Consider the following 22,533-nt stretch of genomic DNA (forward strand, 5'->3'; position numbering starts at 1 on the left):
CCCAGTGTAATTCCTGCATGCAGCCTGGATATGAGAAAAAGTCTAATTTAGTAGAAAGAGAAGAAGAAATCAGGGTAATAAAATAATATATTGAGTACTTTGGAGGTAACCTGTACTTACAAACCCATGATCACAGTTATAGTTCACAAGGATATAAATAGCTAGCAGAGATTCTGAGATTTCCAGTAGCTCCCACTCCTTTAGGTTGTTTAAAAATGTTGACAGTTGAGGTTTTTGTTTCATCCTAGCACACATCAAAAGTACCTGACGGTGGGCAGCAGGGCTCTAGTTTACATGCATAACATGTTACATAGAGGCTTTACCTTGCTCTGCAATGTTGCATGTATTATGGTGGCATTGAAGCACTTGCAGCACCTAGAAATGGAAACTTTTACTTTTTAAGGAAACTGAAAAATAAAAGGTGTTCCTTACAGAGTGCTTTCAGTATCCGTTTTGAAGGAATAACTGCTGGCATCACAGTCAGTAGTAACCTGTAGTATTGTAATTTCTGTGAGGGAACCAGAAGTGCTTTCATAGGACCTCCAAAAGTCAAGAAACTACCTGTGCTTCCAAAGTGTTTATGGTTACATATAATAAGTGAGAATCCAGTGTGACTTTTAACTATTGCTTTTAGAAGCTTTTGAGAGATGGTAAGGAAATGAGTTCATAGAAGAATTAAGGTAACAAACTTGCAAAGTTTTCTCTGTTCAGCAAAAAGAAGAAATATTACAGTTTAATAGTACAAAGCTGGATCCTTTAATTCATTTGTTAATGACATCCTTACTTCCCATTTCCTGTTCTCTAAAAAGTTACTTAGTAATGTAAGTAGAAGGCAACATATTTCTTTTTTCCTGAGGCCAAAGAGAAACCATGGAGTATTTCGGAATGGTAGCTGAAACCCAAAAGACAACATCAAAACATAACTACACATTCTTGAGGCTTCTGGAAAGCACTATTCCCAAATGTAAAGTTTATAATTGAAAATAAATGCTCTAGCTCTTATGCCTACAACAAGCAATTTTAGAAGCGTAGATGTGTGAAATGAAAAGAATACTTGCCTTGTTGAGGGAGTGTCTATGGTATAGTTTTTTTTGCTTGCATAGTGTTCCCCAACCTGGCTGTAAAGCAGTCAGTTCTGGGTCATGCAGAGCTGAGCAGAGGCTGTAAAAACCCACTTGTGAAGCTGTGGAAATCTACAGAGAGGATGACCCACTTCAAGTCCCATTTTTGTTGTGCTGAGACTACTAGCTCTCCCCTTTAACACTAGCTCAGATGAAGTATTACAAGCAGCGATTACATCCGTTACAAGCAGTGTCGACGTACGTTGGGCCTGCAGAAAGCTTAAACCCTGGGTTCAGGAAGGAGTGTGAATGGCTCTCCAGCTCCCACTGGGTGATAAATCTTCAGAACTTTGAAAAAGTAGGTACCAAACTTGGCAACTATTTAACAACAGAGTAAACTAGTAGATATGTCAATTGAAAATGCTTTTCTATCATTTTAGGCAAAGTGACAAGTAACAGGGTCTTACTAAAGCATTAAGATTGCTACCAAGTATTAGTAAAGTAGGTAATATAGGGTTGAAATCTCTCGAGGTTGAACATTAAAACCCATTTCTGTCTCTGTTCGGAATGAGATACAGCTGCATTTCCTTGATTGCCTCACATGCACTATGCTAAGAAAGTCAAAGGCTATGTCACTTTAACTGAAGGTTTCGTTTGCTATCCTTTACTATCACTAGCTACAGGACCACAGTTCAGCCCTGAAATCAAAGATTGGTAAACTTGTGTCCAACCGCCTGACACCAAACTCTGAGCTGCCTAAAGCTGTTCCAGGCCACAAGTACCAAGGGACTGTCAAAATATGACCAATTACTGTAACTAATTTAGCTAGAAACTTGTTAATCAGCTGAGAGCAGGCAGTGTTTGAAACTTGATGATGATGTGTAGTGCCTTCTAAAACCATCTCTGTTCTTTGCATTGCTTTCTCTTTAGAATTCCTTTCTTCTCTCTATTTAATAGAATTTAAATAATTCAGTATAGTCGGTATTTGGTCAGATTAGGAACATTGTATTTAACATTCTGATGAATATACCTTGCTCCCTTTGCAGAAATAAACTTGTAAAGTAAGTCTAACAACCCAACCTATATAACTAGCAAGTCATTTTTCCCCATGACAGCTAAAAGCGAGCTTGAGGAATGAGGCACATCTCCATCACTTGCTTGTGTTTCTTGTCCTGTCTCTGCAAACGCATAAGCTTCATCCTCTGGATACAAAGGCTATGAATCACTGCGAATAATGGTATGGCTGAGTAGCACCATCTGTGTAAGGGGCATGTAGGAGTCCGTGGGGAGACACTGCCACAGGAGAGCTCTGCTCTTAACACAACCTGCTTTTGAAGAAGGCCGAACAGGGTTAAGGTTGAACGAAAGGCAAATTGCAAGTGTCTTGCTCTGGGATGTTGATACTTTAAAAACACAAAGGGACGTGTTTCCTCTCATTTTTGAGGGCAAAAGCAGTTAGGAAGTGTTTGCTTTTGGGCTTTTTAAAATTTTCTTCCTTATCACTATTTTAAGCACAGCAGGACATGTTTTCTTTGGTAGAGAGACTGGAAAGGAAAAAAAAAGTGCACTTGAATTTTAAAAGACCTGGAAGAGATTTCTAGAGGCATCACATGCAGCAAAAATACCATTTGCAGCAAATCTGTCTCCTGACTTCTGTGAAACTGAACTTTCTACCTGAGGTTTTCTTCTTCCTCCTAATGTGTTTTTCTTGCTCTGTAATAGTACTGCAACGTGCCTGCCAGCAGCACTCCGGGTCCTGAGTCCCCTGCCCTTATGGGTCAAGCAATGCAGTCCAGGCTTGAACAGCAGAGTGCACCTGGCAAACTGTTTCTTGCCCTCATACAGAAAAATGCCACGTCTCTCAGCAGTCACTCAGGTTCACTCACTGGTCACCTCCGTAGCTCTTCACTTCTTCATTCCCTGCTCACTTCACACTGTGAGCTGTCATACCATCAGTCAAACAATTCTTTGCACCATTAAGCACTTGTCAGTTTACATCTTTCTTACTCAGTACCTACAGCAAATGAAAAGCTTAGCTTCTGATTCTTCCTATACAAAATTTCCTCTTTTTGTAGCAAAAGGGTATCATACTTTTCCCCTTCGCCACTTATCACCATGGCTTTATATCCCACATGCATTGATCCCTCTTCTCTTGTGGATGATCGCTCTTCTGGATTTGTCCAGGTAAGTTCCTAATGAATAGGTTTGTCCTATCAAAAGTTTCATGTGGGATGCTATTTTATCACAGAATGTACCATGGAAAAGGGGGAGCACTGCATTTTCTTATTTTTCTGGTCTCATACAAAGGCACTGGGGATTTGTGCATTCCCAGCACTAAGGCTGGAACACAGGAGAGATGGGACCCAACCCTGGTGTCAGATTGTGTAACTCTGTTCAGGAGGCACATTGCCCGGTGCCCGATGGCATGTGTACAGCTTGTCCCCTCATTTCCCACATCCCTTGACACGCTGACCAATCGTGGTCATCTTTTGCCCAGGAATGTTTATATCCTCCCGCCTTCTCTCATCCTCTTCTTAGCTGGCCTGAAGACATGCCTAAACCACAAGGGCTCTCTCATCATGCTCTCATACCAAGGAATGCTTTTGGAGGGGGGGGCTGGCCATGACTTATTTTTGGAAGTGGTTTTCCTTTTCAGTATCTGCCTTTTCTGTCTTTGTGCCAGGCTAGCGGTAAAGGTTTTAAGGAGTTCCCAGAGGGAACTTTTAGGAAATGGCTTATTCTATTTGCAGAAATTCTTAGCATTTATCAAACCTCTATATGCAACCCTGTTGTCATGCCTCTGTCAATATACTCCCACTGTGTAAAGAGATTGTTTTTCTTTCTCTTTCTCTCTCCCTCCCCCTTCCCCATGGGTTTCCTATTTTAGCCCCTATGCATCTACTTGCACGCTTGTGCTCTTTCCTCATCCTTACTTACTGCTTCCCACTTTATACAGGTACTGAAATGACTGTGGGAGTTTTAACTATTTAAAGAACTGTTCTTAGATTCATATGTCAATTGATCAATAAGTCATCAGTCAGAGATTAGTGCTGGCAACAAATACACTGGTATTGTAAAAAGTAGACTTTCTTTTTGTACATTTATTGGGATTTTAGACTATGGATACCTTACACTGGTGTGATTAAACCTCTCCAATCCCTGAAGTAGAAGCCCGAGACAAAAATCTTGCATGTTTATACAATGTGTTCAGATTTTCAACTTTTTGAGATGCAGCAGCAAAGCAAAATTTATTTCCTTTGAAGGAATCCCTACACATTATCGAAGATACTGTCTCTTATCAGAGACAGAAAGAACAGTGATATTTTTATACAGGTGTGGGATGTCAGATCTTGGAATTATGGTGTTGGGATTAAGGAGGCATTTTAGTTTCCAATTTGCTTCTGGTGGGGTATTAATAACAGAAGCCACAAAGTATTAGTCTTGGAGGCTAGCTTTCACTACTATCTGAAATCAGGACTTCTAAGGCCAACATCTGAGATTTCTGGTAACAAGGGAACCTGAAAATCCATACAGTCCTGTGATAGCAGAGCAGCTGGGTGACAGTCAGGCTTAGCCTGACCTCAGCCTTGCGTCCTGCCTGAGTGTAAATCAGCACCTGAACAGATTGCCAGTAGCTGAAGGTAGCTCTTGTGGGAAGAACAAAAAATACTAATTTACATTTGCAGTGGAAGAAAAAGTTATCTTAAACCATGGCATTGTGCAATGGAAACAGACAGCCGGCTTCCAGTTTCTATTCAGTAATGCTTTGATATAAGGTATGCTTCCTTTTTCCCATAACTCACCTACTAGAACCGTAACTGAAAATTCCTTTTTCTTACAGCCACAGTAAAACCAGGCCCAATGCATCTTTTTTTTCCATTTTAAACATGAAGAATGAGATCTGCTTAGGTTGCAGTTGCCACTGCAGAAGTAACAGGCTGCGGTATTTCAGACTCCTGAACAAAGCTGACTATTGTACCCTGTGGATGGACAAAAAAAACCTTCTGGCTTTTTTACCTTTTCTCTCCCCACCCTCCCCTTGGGGTTTTTTTGGGGGTTTTTTTTGTTTTCTTTTCTTTTTAACCATATGTCTTAATGTATCTATTGCCTATCAGCATTTATACCCCACTACCGGTTCTGGGTTTGGTGAGTGGGTTCTGGGAAAGTCACTAAATTATCTCTTGGTTTACAGCACTAATTTAATGAGCACTCCTGCACAAAAAGGTCTAGAAGATTGTATTTCCTCCAGTTTCTGTTTCAGGGACACAGTAACTTCGGCACGTAGGGCACCAAACACTCCTTTGAAGTCCTGCAACTCCTCTTTCTGGGCAGCTGAAAATAGCATTAAGCAGTGGTACCTTGAGAGGTTCATTCTCCTGTTGCTTGCCTCGGAGCGATGCCCTTCCTGCCCTGCCCTTGTGATAGGTTTGCTGTTGACTCTCTTTCAACCACAGTATCTGGTTTATAGCTCTTGTGTGGCCCACTCCATGTGCAAACTGTGTCAAAACCAAGCAGAAGTTCTTGTAGCCAGAACAAGGAACAGGAGAGACCTGACCGTCCTCTCTTGGGCTGTTGCTGTGCTGGCACGGGCCCTGCAGAAGGGTACTTTAAGTCATTCTTGTACAAACTAAAAGGGAAATCTGACCTGATGTTCACTCAGGGAAGAGCATAGGAAGAATAATAAAGCAGAAAGGGTTGGAAATATTTTATATTAGTCGGCAAAGGAAGGAACAGATCTAGCTCCTCCTCTTTAATGATTCTAGTCAAACTTATATGAACACAGGAATTAGGATGTTTATTTTTTTAAGAAAGTTTTTGTTCAAGACCTTCTGAACAGAAGTTTTTGTACAATTGGCTTAATTCTAATTTCAAGACTTTCAATTATGTGAATTATTTGACTTCACTGTGGACTGGGGTACTGTATTGTACTGCAGCTGTAGCATCTGGTGTTTTTGCTGCAAATTAGATAGTAAGACTCACTCAGGATTGTGATGCTCTTGGGCAGAATCCATAAATTTACTCATAAACCACAACTTCACTTTTTTTTTCATTTGTGTCACATCACAGGATCAAAGCTCCATTATTCTTCAACAGTTTCCCCTTTTTCAAATTGCATACTTGCTGATGTTTTATATGTTTAACTGTTTCCTAGGAGGATATCACTTCCAGTAGTGGAACAGATTCCCTAACCAGTGGAGAGATTCCACGGAGCAGGTCAGAGGGGACTTTGATTGATGTGGATGACCGGACACCTTCGGCCAGCTACAGTAAGTCTCTTCTGCTATTTTCTGTACTAAGGGTCTCCACCTAAAGTCTGTATTATTTCTGCAAAACTCTCAATATTGTTAAGAGCTATAGCTACTCTGTAAACCCCTGTACATGTGGGGTTGGGTTTTTTTTTTTAAATTTGTGGTTTTTTTATATTGTGTTTTGCACTACTCAGGCAATTGTAGACGTCCCTGGAGTCAGAACATAAGGTGTTGTCACAAGGTCCCCTAGGAGAAACTTACTGGCATATAAGAGAAGTCCTCTGTCCCCTGCCATAGCAAACATGGGTCAAGTAGGTTGGGAGGAAAAGCTGGAATCATTAACCTTACATGAATAAATGCTATTTAGGGTATGTTTACTGGGGGTTGAGACAGGGAAGAGAAGAGGGAGTTCTTAGCCAAACTACATTAATTTAGCTTTTTAAGAACCAGGAAGGCAAGGTAATTTTGGAGTTAGTCCAGTTTAAAAACTGTAGTGTCAGCAAAGTTGATTTAATCTCATTGCTCTGTTAACCCAAAAAGAAAATATTCCCCTCCACAAGGTACGCATTCTCTTAGCTTTTTCTCCAGTAGCAGGTGTGAGTAATGGCGAGCCTGGCACTTGTGTGAGCAGGAATTATTTCCTTGCTAACCTCCTGCACCCCAGTAATCCGTGATGTTACTTCAGCATGAGAAAGCGTCCAGCCCAATGACTCAGGCACTGCCAAAGTGCTCTGCTCAGACTTTTCCTGTAGAAACATGCCCTTTAGGATGGGGAAATAAACAAACAAACCCCCTAACATTTCTTTTGGGATTAATTAATTTATTTTTAATAGAGAATAATGATCTGACTGTAATAGCACCACAGCACAAGGAAAGCTTTTGGCCTGCGGGCAGAAACAAAAGGACTTTTCAGCTGGTGCTTGAGCAGCACAGCCCCGTCTGGTGGCCCTGGCCAAGGCTGGGTGGCCGAGGGGGAAGAGACTGCCCCTGGGCTCACTCCCCCTGGCAGCTCACCTGGAAGGCTCTTGTCAAGACAATGCTAGAGCTTTGCAGATGGGCAGCTGGGAAGCAGGTAAATTCCACTTTGGGTCTTCCAAATCAGAATTTTTCTGGAACTGTGGAAAAAATTCATGGTTTTGGCTTTTTGTCACAATTCATGACAAATGAATAAAAAAGTACTAAGATTTCAATTTTTTTTTCTTCTTTTTGTTGCTGAATGCACTGTCATTCTTGCAATTGAGCAATAATTAGTAACTTTGGAGATGGAAGGTACCATGAAAAGTGTAATAATGAAGGATATAGATATGCTGAAAGAATAGAAATGCTGAATTTTCCCTCTAAAATTAAAATTCTTTACAAGGATGTACAAAAAGGGGATGGTATAAGTTCTGCATATAGAAAAATAATAGCAAACTGAAGTAATAGACACCCTTAGCACAAAAAGTTGCAGATACTCCATTTGTTGCAAGAAGTGTGAGTCTTAATCAACCTATAAACCAGCTTCTGTGAACAGTTATTAATATAAAGTATAAGGACATCTTGTTTTCAGAACAAATAGACTTTACTGTTAATAATGAGTATTTCTATTAGAAAGCATATTGAAATATCATTTATACAACCCTATTTGTCTATTTAAATGCAATCTCAGAAAAATTAGTAGCCGCAAAAATATTTCTCTCCAAATTTCAAATTGTGCAAGACCTCATAAATTATACCAAAGAATTTTTTTAATGGAAAGCTAGTATAACAAATTCCACACACACTGAGATAAATTGTAAGACAGAGTGCTGTTATTAACTAAATGCACGTGCACTAGTATGAAAAGGAATCCTGAATAATACATTTATCTGTACTGTCTACAGTTTGAAAAATGAAACAATAGTTGTTTATTCTTTACAAAGAGTTAGACACAAAGGAAAGAAATCCATGACATTTTGTAAGAGGCCAAAGATTACTGGAATATAAGGGTTTACACCTTGTGGGACCTTAGCATACTAGATGCCAATTAGGAGTCATAGGAGTTGATAACAATCAACACCTCACAGAAGATGCTTTACATCCTTCAGCACTAATTTGTTAGCACTCTTTCTCTTAACAGATTCTGAATGCTAGTTAGAAATCAATATTGATACTCTTTAAAAAACTTAAGGAGAAAGATATAAATGATCTATATGTATTTTAGGAGAATAAATTTAGTCACCTGTTAGCTTAACAGACTATTAGTCGGAAATGAATGGAATGTCTCAAGTCTCTGTGCTTTAGGAAATGCTTCTGTTTTTTCTTTTAAACAGATGTCAATGAAAGTAAATTGGATTTGGATATTGACTGGCCTGGTGTATTCAAACATGCCCACGCTGTTTCCAAGACTAATCCTTTCTGGAATGAACTGTCAGCCTCCAACCCTTTCGTACATGACATAGCTGCTTCAAATAGAAATAAAAATAATAAATACCTTTCGATCTTAAAAGAAAAACCCTATTTGTTCTCTAAAGTTTCTAGCAACAGGGATTCTTTGGCTTCCTCAGGTGATGAGCTAGATATTGACTGTCTTCTAAGAAAGACTTCAGCAAGAAGATCTGGACGATCCAAGAGTGTCTCTGACTTTCTGGATATTGTTGATAACCAAAGATTTAATCCTCACAAGAAAACACCTCAAAAAACTATACCTTCAGATGTGACATGGCTTCAAAATGACCGTGAAGCCTACAAGATGGCTTGGTTGAGTCACCGACAACTCACCCGATCTTGCCTAGATTTAGAAGCCATGAGCCATAGTCCTGGATGGGCACAAACGCAAGCTACAGACATTCAGGTAGTTTGTAAACTGAATCATGAAGGAGGTTCAGTACAGCTACCTGACTCAGATATCAACATTCATGTCCCTGTGGGTCATGTATTACCTGGGGAATTCCAAGAAGTTGGTTTAAAGGCTATCCTTAACCCTCCATCATCGTTTAACAATGAGGTGTCTATCACCGTAAGTCCTCTGATAGAACTTACGCTAAGCAACCTCAACACGAGGGAAGCCATTTTCCTGGAGGTGAAAGTTGCAGCTAAAGTGAAGAATGATCCACTCAGCCAAGTTATGAGTGATATTGTGTGTTTTTATAGCCTCGATAAAGAAGGGCCTTTTAAGAAGCTAGAGAATTGCTACACTTATCAAGATACCATACAAGTGAAGCTAAGGGACCTAAGTCACGTGATGTATGCAGTGATAGCCGTACAAGCAAACAAAATCCAGCCTCCAGCAACTAATGTCTGGGACTATGTTCAAAGAACAATCTCAGTTGGAATTTATGGTCCCAAATATATTCATCCAACTTTTACAGCAGTTTTTACAGTTTTTGGTCATAACTACATTCCAGGAAAACTCACAATTTGTGATATTAAAAAGGGGGGGAAAAATATGCCTCCTGTTGTGTTTCAGCTGTGGGGAAAACATACATTTCTGCTTGAAAAGCCACAAGATCTAAACATTTCTTTGGTATCCTGTGATCCAGATTTTGAAGTGAAGATGGAAGACCAAAGCAAAAATATTAAAGAGGAGGAGCTGAAAACTGGTGAAATGGTCCGCCAACAATTCCTGTTTTCCATGCTTGGATGTCAGGAGATGCATTTCTTTGTTTTCCTCGTCCAGATTAAAGTCTTAAAAAGTAGCCAAGTAACACAGTTCCATGTTACAACTCCTGATCCAGCTCCAAAATTAAGTGGAATTATCAATAGGCCAAAGCGCTTACAAAACCGCAAAGAAATCAAGTCTGCACCTTTGCTTTTAATACCAACAGTTAAATATCCAAAGTTTCAAGATAAAACTTTGAGTGTTAATACTTACGGAGTGGCTTTGAAAACTGTGTTACGTCAAAATAAGATTGACTATTTGCTAGAATATTTTAAAGGGGACACAATAGCAATTCTTGGTGAAGATAAAGTAAAAGCCATTGGACAAACTAAAATAAAAGAGTGGTATGTAGGAGTTCTCAGAAAAAAGATTGGTCTTGTACATTGCAAAAACGTAAAAGTGATTTCCAAAGAACAAGCTATGGACACTGCTGATAGTGAGCTAACAACCAGGAATCTTGTTGAACAAATTGCATTGCCATTCAAAAAACTGACTTACATCTACTCAGTAGTTCTGTCGACAGTATCAGAGAGTGTTTATGACTGGAGAGCTTTGGCTGAGGTGCTAGGATATTCACACATGTCTTTGGATGACTTTAATGAGGCACATGCTGATAAAGAATCAGAGAGAGTTGCACATGTTGTGAAGAGGATGAAGGAAGACTGCCATGCTAACAAAAAAAAAAGACTATTTCTTTATGAGCTCATTGTTGTAAGTATTGCATGAACTAACTTGGGTATTGGGAATGGATTGCCAAGAAACTACTCGGTAGTAATGTGTGAACAAGAAAACATGGCCTTGCACCCTTGTGGGAATCTTTACAAACCTGAATATATTACTAAAACTTGTAGACACCTATAGATGGAAAATACATCCAGCCTCTCATGAGGAATAATACTTCGATGAATTCATTCTAAACAGTGTTCTGTAAATGTTTCAGGAGCCTTGCTCATTTAGTAGGTTGACTGAGTTGATTTTTTTTTTGTTTTTAAATGGCCATGATTGAAATAATTTTGTCTTTTGTCATGGAAGTCATCAAGGTAAATTGCTTCCCTGAGCAATTCACATTCCCATTGTGAAGTATTTAGTAACCTTATAGTGTGGAAACTCCATTATTTATATATTTTGTGTACCCTAAGGTGCATGTCTAAGTTTGCTTCATATTTTTAAAGCAAGGAAATCCCAACACACATGTTGAAGACAAGTTTTTCTATTCACACATGACAACTTTATAGTCAATGTTGTAGTGACCTAAGGACAATATTGCAAGTATTTCAGCACATATTTTCATGGGCCTCACTTGTAAGCCCATCACTGGACAACTTCTATGTGATTCAATACTGCTACATGTGAATCAAAAGTGGTTTTATTCTAAATGCTTCCAGGTAATAGGTTGCATTGTTAACCATCTTAATTTACTTACAGATCTGTGCACAAATTATTTTGGAATTAATGATTACTCAATACTGTCCTTGGCTCTGACTGAAAAGTCTACCAGCCTATTTCAGGACAGAAGAGAATTAAATTCCTCATATGAAAATAAAGTATTATAAAAATGGGTGTTTAAAAATTCACATTGTAGCCTTTCATCTAAAGCCTTTTGACTATCCTGAATTGCAAACCTTAACAGGGTTTACTTCTCATAACTACTCTATACCCTTTGAAGTGCTGACAGCAATTTACGAAGGATTAAGAACATTTTGGTAGCAGTGGCCACTTACAACTCTTAAGACTGCATTGAACTGTGTGGAATAAAACTGAGCAAGTATGAAGTACAGTTTAGTCTGCCGTGTCTCTGTACAAAAAGGGGGAGAGGGGGAGTTAAAGGTGAAAATGATCCAAACTTTTAATTGAATACAGTGAAACAAAGAGTTTGTTACAGAACAGGCAGAAGGTGGGGCATAATTAGATTAACAAGATGTCCCATTTTGTTGAGATGTATATGATTTTGAGCTATGAAGTGCCAATGCAGGTCCCTGTCTTTGTAAAGCTCGACTTAAAGCTAGATATCATCCATGGCACTTTTGGGTAGAATATACTTGTTATTTCTTTCAGTTAATCTCCTATTTTTATGTTTAATAGGGTTCTTGATTATCAGAGCAAAGGCAAACTGGACAACTTTGTCTCCACTTCGCCAAAGTATAGGGGGATTTGGTACTCTACACTATAGTCTGCTTCTTACTACTGTGACTTCAGTATTTCCTTCTAGAGAGGCACTAGTATGAAAGAGTTTGGGATCTGTGTTGAGTATTTTCTGGTTAGTTACATTAGACAAATATTTTGCCTACCAAGAGTTCTACTGTTTGCAATGAGGATTTTAATGGAAAAATGTTTTACAATTAAGTCACACCAATGTCTGATTCCTGCAGAAGTGCTTGGTATTTTATTGCAAATCAGTATCTAAAAACCAAGGAAAACTTCTGGATTTTGTTCTTGATTTTTCACTGAAAAAGTGAACATTTTCAGTGGAACATTTTTGCTGTTAATTTGAGGAGAAGAAAAAACAGCACCTCTTTTTCTTATTAGCTCTTATCCAAACAATTAAAGAGAGTGCAATATATCTGCATTTCAGGGTTTCACTCCTGAAACCATTTTAATTTGCTTGTTATTAAAAGCTCATTTGGCACGGGGGAGGGAAGAGTTTTATGCTTGCATTTCTGCTTAATGGTCAGCAAATTATCAGTTCTGCGGAATTATCAGTTCTGTGGGAGGAGTAAATCAAAAGGTGCTGGTTAATGTAATCAATGATTTTCCAGAAAAGCAGTAGATGAGGGACCACACCTTAGTATAATAGTGCTCTAACTTCATTTTTAAGCTTCATATCATACTTTTAAGAAGCTAAATTTGATGTCCCAAATATTTTTGTTGGTGAAGCACATTTTTCCTTCAGGATCTGTAAGCTTGGCAGGGTCCATGTGACACTGGAATGCTGAGGCAGCTGGTTGCCAGCTTAATTTTTCTTAAGCTTGTGGGCAGTTTTCCTATGAAACGGCAACACCTTTTTGTAGGAAAAAATGTTACGTATTTATGAAAACACAAAATAGAGAAAAAGCCTTCCTGTCTGCTTAGAAATGCAGAATAATGCTATAAAAACAAATGATAATGTTCTGTTTGTAATTACTGGTGAAGGATCACTAATGAAAATGATTGTTGCAGGCACTTTTAAAAATAGATTGCCAGGGATTAGTGGCACGTCTTACCCAGGACACCATCATTTTGACTTCAGCTGTCAAGCTTGGCAAATACTGGCGTGAGCTTGCGGAGAAGCTGGCCCGACTCACAAAGCAGCAAATCGAGGCTTACGAAGTACCCCACCAAGGGAAAAATGGCGCGGTAGCTCTGGAGGTAAGACTCTGGTGAAATGGTGTGTGCACACTTGCTCCTCTGCACAAACACAGCCAGGGACGCTTATTCTTCCTTGCTTTGTGCACTTCTTTCCTTTTGCAGTTTGGCCTCATTATTTAAATTGTAAGCCCTTCAATGTGAGGAATTCTCACCAACTTTTGCTTGCAATTATCTAGATATTCCTTTGAGGCCAGTGTTATTGTTCAGTGTTATTGTGCCAGATTAATTTGCTGTGGAGGTCCTGGTCTCTCTTGAGCTTCAGCTCTTTACTCCCACTCCAAGGGCCACTTTCAGTCCCTTCTTATTGTCCTGTCCACTTGTTAATCTTAATCACTCCTCTGCTGTCATTTCAGACACAGTGAGGAAGACCATCCAGTCCTTGCAGGAGCCACTTCAAATCACCCTCAGTACAGCTTTTGCTCTTTCCACTGAAAGGAAGCTTACCTTCACTATTAACACTTTTCTGCACCTGTGTAATATTTGTCATCATTTAGCTTAAGTAGCATGACAAGAGGTTGGAAGCTCTGACACCAGTTCCACTTCTGTCCTATTATATGAACATGGCAAATCCATGTTTTAATTTCATAGTTTGTCAGGTAGGTCATGCTATTTATTTTCCTTTGTAAAGCACTCTGCTTATACAGAAGTATGAGTTCTAAATAAAAGTCAGGTTGTCCTCTCAGATGTATTTTATTGCATACACATCTAAGGAGCAATTTAGGTGCCTAATTATATCTCTAGTGCCATTTGAGGTGCCCAGAGGTACCCACGGCATCCATGCAATGTCAGATATGTCACAAGACTGAGGGTAGGCCCTCGTCCATGCCTCTGAGCTGAGGGCCATCTTGTGCTCCTGGCACACTTTTGCTAGGCAGCCAAGTTGCTTCCTTCATTTCTCTACTCTTACTTTAACACTGAAGCATGCAGTAGATCCACTGTTTCCCACAGAGTTGTGTGTCAATGACTTCTAGGTCCCAGGCTGGGTTTTACCCTGAACATCCTCTTTTATAAGTGTTGCTGAATGATGCTCAAGCTGACCTTTCTGCCTTGAGAGCTTACATTCAGGCTCGACTCTCCCTCTGCCTGTACTATCATCCCCTGATTGTTATAGGTAATGCACATGATCCAGCCTAAATTCCTTCTCTCTCTCCTTTCAGTACCAAAGGAATCACTATTTCCCATTCACAGGTTCACAACTACTCAAGATAATTTTTTCTTCCTTTTTCTTTCCCTGTAGCTGATTCTTCCAGTTCTCTGCCAAACATATCCTCCTTTCCACAGTCTGAATCCAGCGAACCTTTCATCTCAGTTTTATCTGCCTAGCAATAGCTATCAAGAAATTTCTGCTCTAATTGTGAACCACACCCTCTTATTCCCTTTGAATGCTCTGCCCTCCCTCCACAATCAATATTTGACCAAAATTCCACACATTTACATACAAGGTTCTGCACTTTTCTGCAAAATTCTCTCTATCATTGCTGTTTGCAAACACTGCCTCCTCCTCTGATCTTGCTTTTCTCTTTGAGCTATTTTGTAGTTTTGGGGTTTTTTTGTTGTTTTTGTTCTGGGTACATTACTTGTGCCTGGATGCACCTTCCTCCTTAAATTTTTTTCTCATAAAACTCTCAGCTCTACCAATCCCTAGTCTACAACTCTCTTTTAGTGAAAAAAATCACCCTGTTATTGGCTCTGTTTTTGCACTAGCTTATTCTAAAATACTAAAATGAAACAGAATGTGAATGCTTGTCATTTCCATTATGTGTTTTTTTTTTTTTACAGTTATGCAGTGCCTTGTCTAACTTCCTAGATTTTGTTTTCCTTACTAAGCTTTCTGTGTTTGTCTGACAAAATTCCAGCTTTCTACAGAAGGAATTATAAACCTGAACAATGCGCGACTCTACTCGTCTCCATGGTATTCGGAAATGTTTTCTGCTTTGCTAACAGACAGAAGAACTAAAACAACCTTAAAACTCTTTCTCCAGCATCATACCTATTTATTTTTATATATTAAAAAAATATATAAATACATATTAAAATATATATATATTTACTTTGTTTTAAATGAGTGTCTATGTCCATGAAGCCCAGCTTCTGCCTCATACACCCTATTCTTTTATTTTCAAGACTTTTAAACATTATTTTTATGATAAACCACCTACAAGATTCCCTGCCTTTCAGTGACAGTGTTTGCTGCCAGAAGATAGTACAGTCAAATTCGTCATAAAAAAGCCAATAATAGAGTATGTTCTATTCTTTAAGAGAACATTCAACAAGCGATCAAAGACCATAATTTCATTTTTTTTTTGTCGTTTCTCATGGCTTAGGGTGGGCCCACGGGGAATTTATTGGTGTCATGTGAGCTTTATAATAGTGCTTGTCCACACAGCTGTGAGTTCAAAGCACACCAGGTTTCTAGCACCAGTATCTCATGTGAACGCTCAGCATCCTCACTGTCCTGTGAATCTAACCTTAAATTTCAGTACTTTCTACTGAATTTCAATGTTTTCTTCTGACCTCTGAATTTCTCAGTGCTCTGGTGAATTGAACCTCTAGATACAGAAAGCAATATTCTGTTTATAAAGTTTGGTGTATGTTGTTCAGCAGCGATGCAAAACGAATGTAGCTAATGCAGTGTAAATTCATACCTGCCTGGAGATGCCCCCAGCATTGTTACAAGTTTAGCATTAGTCTGACTAATTTCAGAACGATTGCTGATCATCACATTTACTTAGCAGGTATAAAAGAGCCCTGATTGAAACCGTCTTATCCCAGCCTGGAGTTTTCTAATGGAAAAACTTTCTCATTGATAGCAGTTGTTGGTGTGAAAACAGGAAAGATGGGGGAGTAATAAGTTTTGACTAATTATTGAGGATTATCTGAAAACATGAACCAGTTCGTTACCCATCAAGGACTGTTCTACCATCAAGAGGATTGATTGGTTGAAAAATGTTTCTGCTTTTAAACTTAATATTTTTCTTAGTGGGAGAAATCTTCTCCCAGATGATCACAGAGGCAACCTCAGGTACATACAATTGGTGCCTAGATTTTGAAGTGCTTTTCATCAGTAAATTCCAAATCACTTTACAGAGGATGTAGGTATCATTATTACCTACTCAGCAGAGGCAGTGGGAGCAGAGGGAAAACTCACGCACGCAGCTGAGATGAAACTTGCCCAGCATGCTGCAGTGATTTAATATTTTGCCTGAAAATCTGCTTTGATATAATTCAGGAATGTCAAATGCAATTCAGTTCAGCCATTGCATTAAAGTATGTGGATGCTGAGAAGGACCTGCCTTAGAAGCCTGGTTTGCAGTGTTAGTTCAGTGTGGTGATCATGTAGATTACTGTTGAGTTAATCATGCATCACTGATGACCAGTTTATAAAGCTTTTGATTTTCTCCCCCCTCCCCCCCCTTTTTTTTTTCTTTCCTTTGTCCCAGGGGAAAAAATCAGTTGTGACAGAGTAGAGGAAAGCAGGGTTTGTATTTTAGGCATATTTCAGCCAATTCTCTGATTGCACAGTGTCAGACTGACCTTCAGCATAAGTCAAAGCATAGCATCTTTTCATACTCACTGTCTTTTCATATAGTAGTGAAGACAGAAGGCTGTACCCCAGTCTGTCAAATAGCCTGGTCCAGAAAGAATATAAGGAAAGGAAGCAGGAGACAGAGAAAAGGCATAGCCAGCAGTAGAATATCAGGTAATCCCAGCTTCTCTTGTTGGTTACCTTGGTTATCAAGCTAGAAACAGAAATACAGAAACTTTCTGTTCTCAGCATAAATACAACAGTGGTGAGCTGCTTTATTTCATTAAAATATATTGTAATATCTAGTATTTACAGTACTACATTAAAAACTTCTTTTTCAATACAGCCTGTCTAATAAAAGGAAAGAATTAATCACTCTTCTTCTTCCCGCCTACCTCCAAATTAATTTTCTTTCCTTCTTTTTAACCTTATGGTTATGACTTAAGATAGACTTGCTTAAAGTGAGAAGTAGGCACCATTTATTTTGGGTAAATGATGATACCCTTCCCTCCTGTAGACCTAAAATGAGAAACTTCACTGGAAGCATAGGCACTTTTTTATAGCTTAAACTAAAGGCAGAAACCAGACTAATCAGACTGTGAGGCACACTACTGGGGATATGAGTTTGATGGGTTTTTCCATTTGGGGATGGGGGAGAAAGGCAGCAGAAGTTGAGGGAGATGTTTACAGAAACTACAGTAGAGTCAATCTTGGATTAAGTCAGGAGTTCTTAGCCCATGTGGAGAAAAGCTCAGCACTATAAGCAAAGAAATTCTCCTGCTACTCAGTTCCTCAAGGGATCAAGTCAATAAAGCTTAAATCAAGGAAGTAGAGCTTTATGTTGTGTATAATTTGTAAATTCATAGGATTATATTGAGGAAGTAACCAATTTCCTCCTGAATTATCCTTCAGAACCATGAAAACTGCTTTTCCATTAAAAGGGAAAAAGATGTTAAAAAAACCTTTTAGAATTAAGAGACTTCACGATCACTTCTGTAGATATATAAATGTGCACACGTCAGTCCATATGCTTTTATTACTATGCATAACAGTGTTTCTGTTAAACCAGCAAATGCTAGTACCTTTTAGGAAAATGATGGGTTTCTTTGTGGCTTTGTGTATCATTCCTGCAATTGCTAACTCAGTTGCTGTTTGCAAGACCTTTATTGCCAACGAGAGGTGGGAAACTAGAAAGTCAATAGCCCAAGTTCAATTTGGAGAAGCAGCAGCTGGGAAAACAATCTTTTTGTCTGTAAACTGAACAAACTTACTCTGGACATCAGCACTTTGAAAGATGTAAGTCCAGCTTGGTATCTGAATCATGCTGTCATGGCTTAATTAACGTCACTAGACCAATGACAAATTACACCTGCTAAGGATCTGCTTCATATTTGTTTGGCATAAAATAAACATATTGTAGTTTAAAATAAGGAGCACTGGTAACCTGTCTTTTCTTTGTTTCTTGCAGGACACTTTTTAAATTTCATGTCCTGATTTTAAAAAATTAATAATAAAAGCTTTTGACTCTCCTGCTTTTGGAGTGTTTGGGGTTTTTTTCTTTCTTTTTTTTTAAACAGAGATTTTAGAGATAGATTGTCTTCCTGCTGCTGTTAGCAGAAAACATTTTTGTAAAGATAAGAAGCATGTTTAAAAGTTCCAGGCTAAGTAGGGGGACAGTGGGATGTTGATTAATGAGACAAAGGGAGGCATTAACCATCAAAAGCACAGTCAAACTCCAAATAGGGAAACTGCTGTTGGGTGTATGCATTGCAAAAATGACCAAGGGGAAACGTGTTTTCCTTCCACTCCCGTGCTTTGAGTTATACTTTCAGACAGGGATATATTTCGACTTGGTGAAAGTCATCTGAATGAAGAATTTGTCTTTCCATTATTTAACCCTTTAAGAATTTAAGAGTTTCATAGAAATGAAGTGCATAAGGCTACTGGAGTTTTTATAATAACATACCTTTTATGATAAAGCATTTCAGCGTGGCTAGGGATCAAAAACTTATTTTCTTTTTTCTTTTTTATGACTTTTCTGCTATTGGAAAGATTTAGATTTTTTGCTCAATAATTCAATTTCTACAACAACACTTTTTTTCCCCCTCCTTTATTTGCAGATGATGTGGAAACCTGCATATGACTTTCTCTACACGTGGGGTGCCCATTACGGAGGCAGTTACAGGGATGTCTTACAAGACCTGCAATCAGCCTTGGATAAAATGAAAAACCCAGTAACAAAACATTGGCGAGAGTTAACGGGAACGTTGATTCTTGTGAACTGCATGGAGGTGTTACGGGCAAGTGCTTTCTCCAAAATGGAGGAAGAAGAATAGACTACCAAGATACGTTTTTGGGAAAATCTCTTGGGAAACTGTACTGCTGATATTTGTGTTTCAGTGATGCTTGCAGAGCAAGACAGAATGCAGTTTGTTTTACCTGAGTTGATGCTGGGTCTAGCCCCATGGTTCTCAGCTACAGATTGCCAGAGCTTGCTAATGGCTACTGAGTAAATAAGAAAAGAGTGGGAGATTAAACTAGTGAGGTCAACAAAAATGACTTGAATTGTATAATGTAGTTTCCAAAATGAGCAATTTCTGATTGCACTGACTTTTAGGTGGAGATCAGTTTTAAAAACAGAACTATGCATGGATGAGCTCGGCCTGTGGGGCCTAGATTTACATTGTTTTCAGTGAGGTATTAAAATCTAAATATTTAATACATAATTTTAATTGATGCCAAAACCCTCGACCCCAAGTCAATGGGTGCAGGGTAGCCTAGAAAAAAAACTTTTGGGTTCTTTTGTCCTCAACTGGGACAAAATTCACCTCCCCTTCTCACAAAACAGGAATTCAACAGCTCTTTGCACCTGGAAAAAACAGTTGTGTGCTGCTCAGTCATTCCAAAACAGCTTCTGGTGTCTTTTTTGGAGACTGGAAGAGAGACACGCAATTTAATTGTCAAAGGTGATGATTGGTTTTGATTGGTTCATTGATGCATTGATGTAACTCAACAGGGTTTGTCTTTTTTTTTTTTTTTTTTTTTAATTCCAGCAAATTTGCCTAGACTCTGCTGAGCAGAAATTCAGAAAAATTCAGGAAGCCTTCTTGGTGTACATTGTCCATCCCTCTGATCATTTGCTTATTCCTACTCTGTTGTTATTAAATAGGTAAATAGGGAAGAGTGGCTTTGTAGGTACAAGGGCTGTAGACAGTTCATACCCACATCTGTTGATCATTTTCTTCTACCTTAGTGTGTGAAGAATATGGGTGATGGCTATTATTGTCTCAAAAAAAGTCAACAGTGGGGTGCTTTTTAGATTCATTTATTTATGGAGCAATTAATTATATATGTTCTGAAAAGAACCCTGCTTAAATACTATCAATAAAAATCTTTACATTACTGAGTAGCTTATTATAAATACAGAAAATACAGGCTGAATAAGAGCTACAGGCTAACCAACTTTATTTTGTTTAATTTTTTTAACATAAGATTTGAAATATATTTTTAATTAAGTGGTAGTTCTAAAAGGTTAAAGGCATTTTGAGCACCTTTGAGCGATGTTCATTCAGAAACATCAGCAAATACTCATGACAACCAGTTGAAAACAAAATTGGCGTTCTGCTATCACTTACAGTTGACCAAAGCGAAATTCTTTCAGGAGAACCACGAAGTAGTAGCATTTCAGTCCAGAACCTGTGCTTCCGCTGTTGATCTCTACTAAGGAGGGATGTCTTGTGATTTAACATTTAAACATTTTTCTTCCCCTCCCCTTTCCTCCAACCTGCTTTCTTTTCTACTTTCATTAAGCTTTCCCAAAGCATGCATAGCTCAGGAAGGAGGCTGAGGAAAGAGCACTTGCTCCAGTGATGGGAAAGCTCTATCACCAAAAGACCCATTAGCAGCAGGGCATGACTGAATTAGCATGTGTGCAAGCTATCTGGCTTCAGTGGACTTGCTCCTGATTTTCAACAGAATGAGGAATTCAGCCCACAGAACAGTCATTGTCTTTGCTGATCAAGGAAAGGTGGAGAAAAAGGAGTCAGATTATCAGAGCTCCCTGTTGTTTCAGGTGCTAGCACCTATTTTATATCTTGCCCTGTGCAGTTTTAAAAAGAGTTGCAGAGAAAATATAAAATGACATTTTCTTGTTATCTGTACTTTGGTGCAGAGACCGGCTGTTCCTTCAGGTCACACACCATTTCCCTGCTTAAAAGTGCAGGGAAATACTTTTCTGTTCCCTAAGAGCTGAAATGCCAGAGCAGACTGTGGAGCAAACCTTTCAGCTTCACCATGTTCTCTTACCAGCTGATCTCCATGCATCCTGGCAGGTCATATTCCCTTACTTAAGGCCCTGTTAAGCCACTTTTTTTTTTTTTTAATTTTTTGTTTTGTTAACTTGGCTGCAACAGCTAAGCAACTCAGCTTACTCCTGCTTTTGAAGACAGGTCTCTGCTTCCATCCTTGTTTTGCTCATCTTAATTTCTTAACTTTAGTAAATGTGTGTTTACTACACGCCTTATTGAAAAAGAAAGTAATACCTTAGTAATAACAACAGGAAAACACAGGACTGAACTACTAGTAAAAAGAGGGGGAAAAGCTACCAGAAGCACCCATTCCTAGTTGTGTGATTCTACCAAGTATGAAGGACAAGCTGCCCAAAGCTGTGTCTGAAGGACAATCCATCCTGAGGAGGTGGCCAGTGATCAGGAACTTGGGAAGAGAAGTGCTCAGGGAGCAGAGGCTGCTGCCCGTTATTCTCATGGCCAGGCCCTTTCATTGCTGTGAAACAACTGCACAGTTGTTTCTGTCTTGAACAAGAATTGAATTTGGCCCAGTAGATTTAGCAAATATTGACTTAGTGAGTCAGTGTCCTCCTTAGCTTGCAGAACTATGCAAGTGGTCCTCCAAGCATATTTCTTTAAAGGGGAATTTATATCTGTCTGTAGTTGTGCCGTACTCCAGGGTCTTTGACTGTGGGCTTTGGTTGCTAATTGCGCTCCCCGTTTTTGCTTTAAGCTTCTGCTCATATGAATGAAATGTGCACTCGTGCAATATTCTATTTACTTTAGCAGCCCACACTGGATATATTAAAAACAAAAAAGGTATCAAAACTCTGTATTTTATTTAGTGCTCTAGTATTCAAAACCACAAAATGCCAGCTGAGAGTGGAAGCAGCTGCACTCAGCGGCAACACTCAGCTAGGAGCACATGGCTTTGGTAAACACACTGTTCTTGACCTTTTATCCTTTCCTCCCACCCTGTCAAGAGAGAACAGCTTTCCCATGAGCCTGCACACATACCTTCTTGGGTGTCTGTGAAGCGAGATGAGATTAACAACTCCTCAGGAGGAGACAAGGAAAAATACCAGCCCCTGGCCCTTGCCTTAAATGACCCTCTGTTTCCAGGTTTCCCAATTTCTTTGTGTAGCCTGGGAAAAAGAGTTGTGTCAGCCAGTTCCATTTCCCTTTGTGTGTGTAGGCAGAAGAAAACTCTTTCACCATCCTTCTAACCTCTGAATAGGTACGTTTCTTAAGCAAACGAAAAACTTGTGAGCGCACTGATTGCTTTACGATTCCACCTACCCATGAAAGCTGGAAAAATGGTTCCCTCAGGTCTGGCTGCACCTGAACGGGGCAGACACCTTCCACAGTGGGCAGCAGAAGGAAAATCTAACTGTCACTCACACCAAAAATGCTGGTTTTTTTTTCAATGAAGTTGGAAGCCATTCCT

The 22,533-nt window shown here is 39.1% G+C and overlaps 1 protein-coding gene across 1 annotated transcript in view; it reads left to right on the forward strand.

The window, feature by feature from the left end:
* MACC1 (metastasis associated in colon cancer 1) overlaps positions 1-19,136 on the forward strand; it is a 95,198-nt gene extending 76,062 nt beyond the window's left edge. The window contains exons 3-9 of the mRNA XM_009326114.1: positions 1,268-1,419; positions 1,739-1,839; positions 3,137-3,245; positions 6,214-6,328; positions 8,602-10,640; positions 13,086-13,274; positions 18,921-19,136. Coding sequence (XP_009324389.1) covers positions 1,268-1,419; positions 1,739-1,839; positions 3,137-3,245; positions 6,214-6,328; positions 8,602-10,640; positions 13,086-13,274; positions 18,921-19,136 — 2,921 coding nt within the window. The remainder of the gene's footprint in view (positions 1-1,267; positions 1,420-1,738; positions 1,840-3,136; positions 3,246-6,213; positions 6,329-8,601; positions 10,641-13,085; positions 13,275-18,920) is intronic.
* The last annotated feature ends 3,397 nt before the right edge of the window (positions 19,137-22,533 follow it).

This window comes from Pygoscelis adeliae, unplaced genomic scaffold (genome assembly GCF_000699105.1).
Source record: "Pygoscelis adeliae isolate BGI_AS28 unplaced genomic scaffold, ASM69910v1 Scaffold15, whole genome shotgun sequence".
In the NCBI taxonomy this organism is placed as follows: domain Eukaryota; kingdom Metazoa; phylum Chordata; class Aves; order Sphenisciformes; family Spheniscidae; genus Pygoscelis; species Pygoscelis adeliae.